Raw genomic sequence first — 2,684 nt, 5'->3', positions numbered from 1 at the left:
ACGATGGACACGGACACAGTCACGATGGACACGGACACAGTCACGGCGGACACGACGAGCCGCACTGTCACGGTGAGTCTGTGGACGTGTTAGAAGAGATTTTAATGGACGTCACCTTCATGTATTATTTTAAATGTATTTATTTTTTTGTTTTTCTTGCAGACGAGCTGCTGCACACTCCGGGGAAAGGTTCCAGTAAACAGATCCTGCAGGGTGAGAACTGATCACATCTGTACATCGTCAATAACAGACTACACAGATACTTCATTAACAGAGAAGCTGCTCCTGTCTCTATGGACGCACCATTAAAATCATCACTCACTGAAAGACTTTGGGTCAAATGTCAGATGTGTATTTATGATGCAGGATAGCAGTAACAGCAGTTGTCCTATAGTATAATAATTGATATGAATGTATTCATGGTAGTTAGTTTCTAAGTATATAACTGCATGTAAAATGGCTGCCATGATGCAGTTTAGTTTATAAATATAAAGTAATTAAAAAATAATAATTAGCAACACACAATTTGAATTTTACGTGACATAACAAGTATAACTTGTATATCCAGTGTCTGAGCAGGACTGTGCAGAGAATCAGTTACTAAAAGTCAAAAAGCAGCAGTGAAATGACTGAGAGGAAATAATACCAGCTCTGGCAGATGGAAGATCCAGCTGAAAAACCAGGTCTCTGAGCTCACTGACCACTGGGGGGCGCTCACACACCATCACGGCCTTCAGCAGTGTCCTATGACAACCACGTATCTCCACAGCTGGGATCTGTTTCATACACAAACTGATCAGATTCAGTCAGTCGCTGATACAGGAAGCAACAGTTTGACTTCAGGTCACATGATACGTGTGTATAATGTGTGTGTGTGTGTGTGTGTGTGTTTTAGGGGTCCTGCTGCACATCATCGCTGACACTCTGGGCAGTGTGGGTGTGATCATCTCCGCTCTGCTGATGCAGAAATACGACCTGATGATCGCTGATCCAATCTGCTCCATGCTGATCTCCCTCCTCATCGGAGTCAGGTGACTCTTCATCACTGGTTCACTGTTTGATGGGACGATGCAGCCATAAATAAATATATATTGTGTATGACGCAGGAGGTTGTGTGGGCTCACAGGGATTGGTTGTGTTGAATGCGATCAGTTTAGTCCAGTCACTACAACTTCATTGATTATTGTCTCTGAGCCACATGTCCCCAAACTAAACTACTCAACATTTATTCTATTTAGAATGAATTCTACAGACATTTCATTTCCTCCCACACAGGGAAAGTCTGTTTACTTCAGTTCTCTGAACAACCTCCAGTCTGAATACAGTCTGTTTAAACTCTGAAGAACCCTGAAACATCCCAAAAGAATGTCTTTACTGACCCCTAAAAGACCACCAGAACCTGCTAGACCCTCAGACTCTCCTCATAAAGACCACTACAACATTTCTAAAGGACTTTCTGACACAAACATAGAAACAGAGAATTATTATGTAACTTTGGTCATTTCTTACATTGAAAGCAGATTTAAAATGTCTGAGCGTCCATGAACTCACCACTGAGGGAACGTTTGTGGACCGTCTCGGCTGTATCGTGACGGTGACTAAAGCAAACGTGGAGCGTGATGGATTATCTGTCAGGTTTTAGGCGGATTCCTCAGAAATGGAAACACAGACATCGATGTTTGGAAAACGGTTTCCACGAATGCAAAGAATGTGCAATTAGTAGTTAATGGGCCCAACATGCCAAACCACCAGTGTGGAACTGGACAGGGTTCTGGATCCTGGCCTCGCCTCACTGGTCCTCTGGATGTAAATGCAGCGGTCAGATTTCCCAGAAGCCCCGGTGATAAATGGGGTTGATGTGATGTGGTTTGATAGGCTGGAAGTGAACGCAGCTGCAGATTTAAACAGTCAGCAGAGCAGAGCTGTGGTCAGTTGAGAGGCCTTCACTCAACCACAGGCATCAGGTTACTGCAGCTGGAAAGAAACTGCCCTTAAACATCTCATTCTGACTGTACGGCTCGCTCCCAACTGCCCTTAAACATCTCATTCTTCACATGCAGCCAGCTGCCCTTAAACGTATCGGTAGTGTCAGTATCTGTATCTGCAGTGTGTTTTGGGTGTGTTGGTTTTTGTGTCCAGGTTGTGATGTCAGTGAGGGGTGGAGCCACTATAAGCTGTTAGTGTTCACACATGCTCAGACCACCCATTCTAACCTTTGACCTCTGACCCTCAGCGTGGTGCCCTTACTGAGAGAGTCCATCGGGATCCTGATGCAGAGAACTCCTCCGTCACTGGACCAGGCCCTGCCAGAGTGTTATCAGAGGGTGAGCACACTAAACCCCGCCTCCAGCTGGACCCCTGCTGTCTGTCTGGTTTCTGTGTCACTGTGTAATTCCTGGTGTGTTGTGTTCAGGTGCAGCAGCTGCAGGGAGTTTACAACCTGCAGGATCCTCACTTCTGGACCCTGTGTACTGACGTTTACATCGGAACACTAAAGCTGCTGGTCGCCCCCGACGCCGACACCCGCTGGATCCTCAGCCAGACACATAACATCTTCACGCAGGTACCTGAATGCACCACACCACATCTTCATATAGTATCAGTAGTAGTATTAGTTGTTGTATTATTAGTAGTATTATTAGTTGTATTAGTAGTACTAGTGGTACTAGTGCAGTGCCCGTAGG

General features: G+C 45.3%; 1 protein-coding gene across 1 annotated transcript; it reads left to right on the top strand.

Annotated features, from left to right (window-relative positions):
• Nucleotides 1-10: 10 nt before the first annotated feature.
• Nucleotides 11-2,563, top strand: slc30a7 (solute carrier family 30 member 7; the record flags this gene model as incomplete). The annotated part of the gene is given in 5 exon segments (XM_035653390.1): nucleotides 11-72; nucleotides 163-213; nucleotides 896-1,031; nucleotides 2,234-2,324; nucleotides 2,414-2,563. Coding segments are annotated over 3 exon segments (312 nt in total), but the record flags the coding sequence as incomplete, so codon positions are not given.
• Nucleotides 2,564-2,684: the final 121 nt, after the last annotated feature.

The sequence above is a fragment of the Morone saxatilis genome, unplaced genomic scaffold (assembly GCF_004916995.1).
Source record: "Morone saxatilis isolate NCDOM2014 unplaced genomic scaffold, NCSU_SB_2.0 Contig12, whole genome shotgun sequence".
NCBI lineage: Eukaryota > Metazoa > Chordata > Actinopteri > Moronidae > Morone > Morone saxatilis.
The sequence above is the reverse complement of the archived record's forward strand: the minus strand, read 5'-3'. Positions and strand labels throughout refer to the sequence as shown.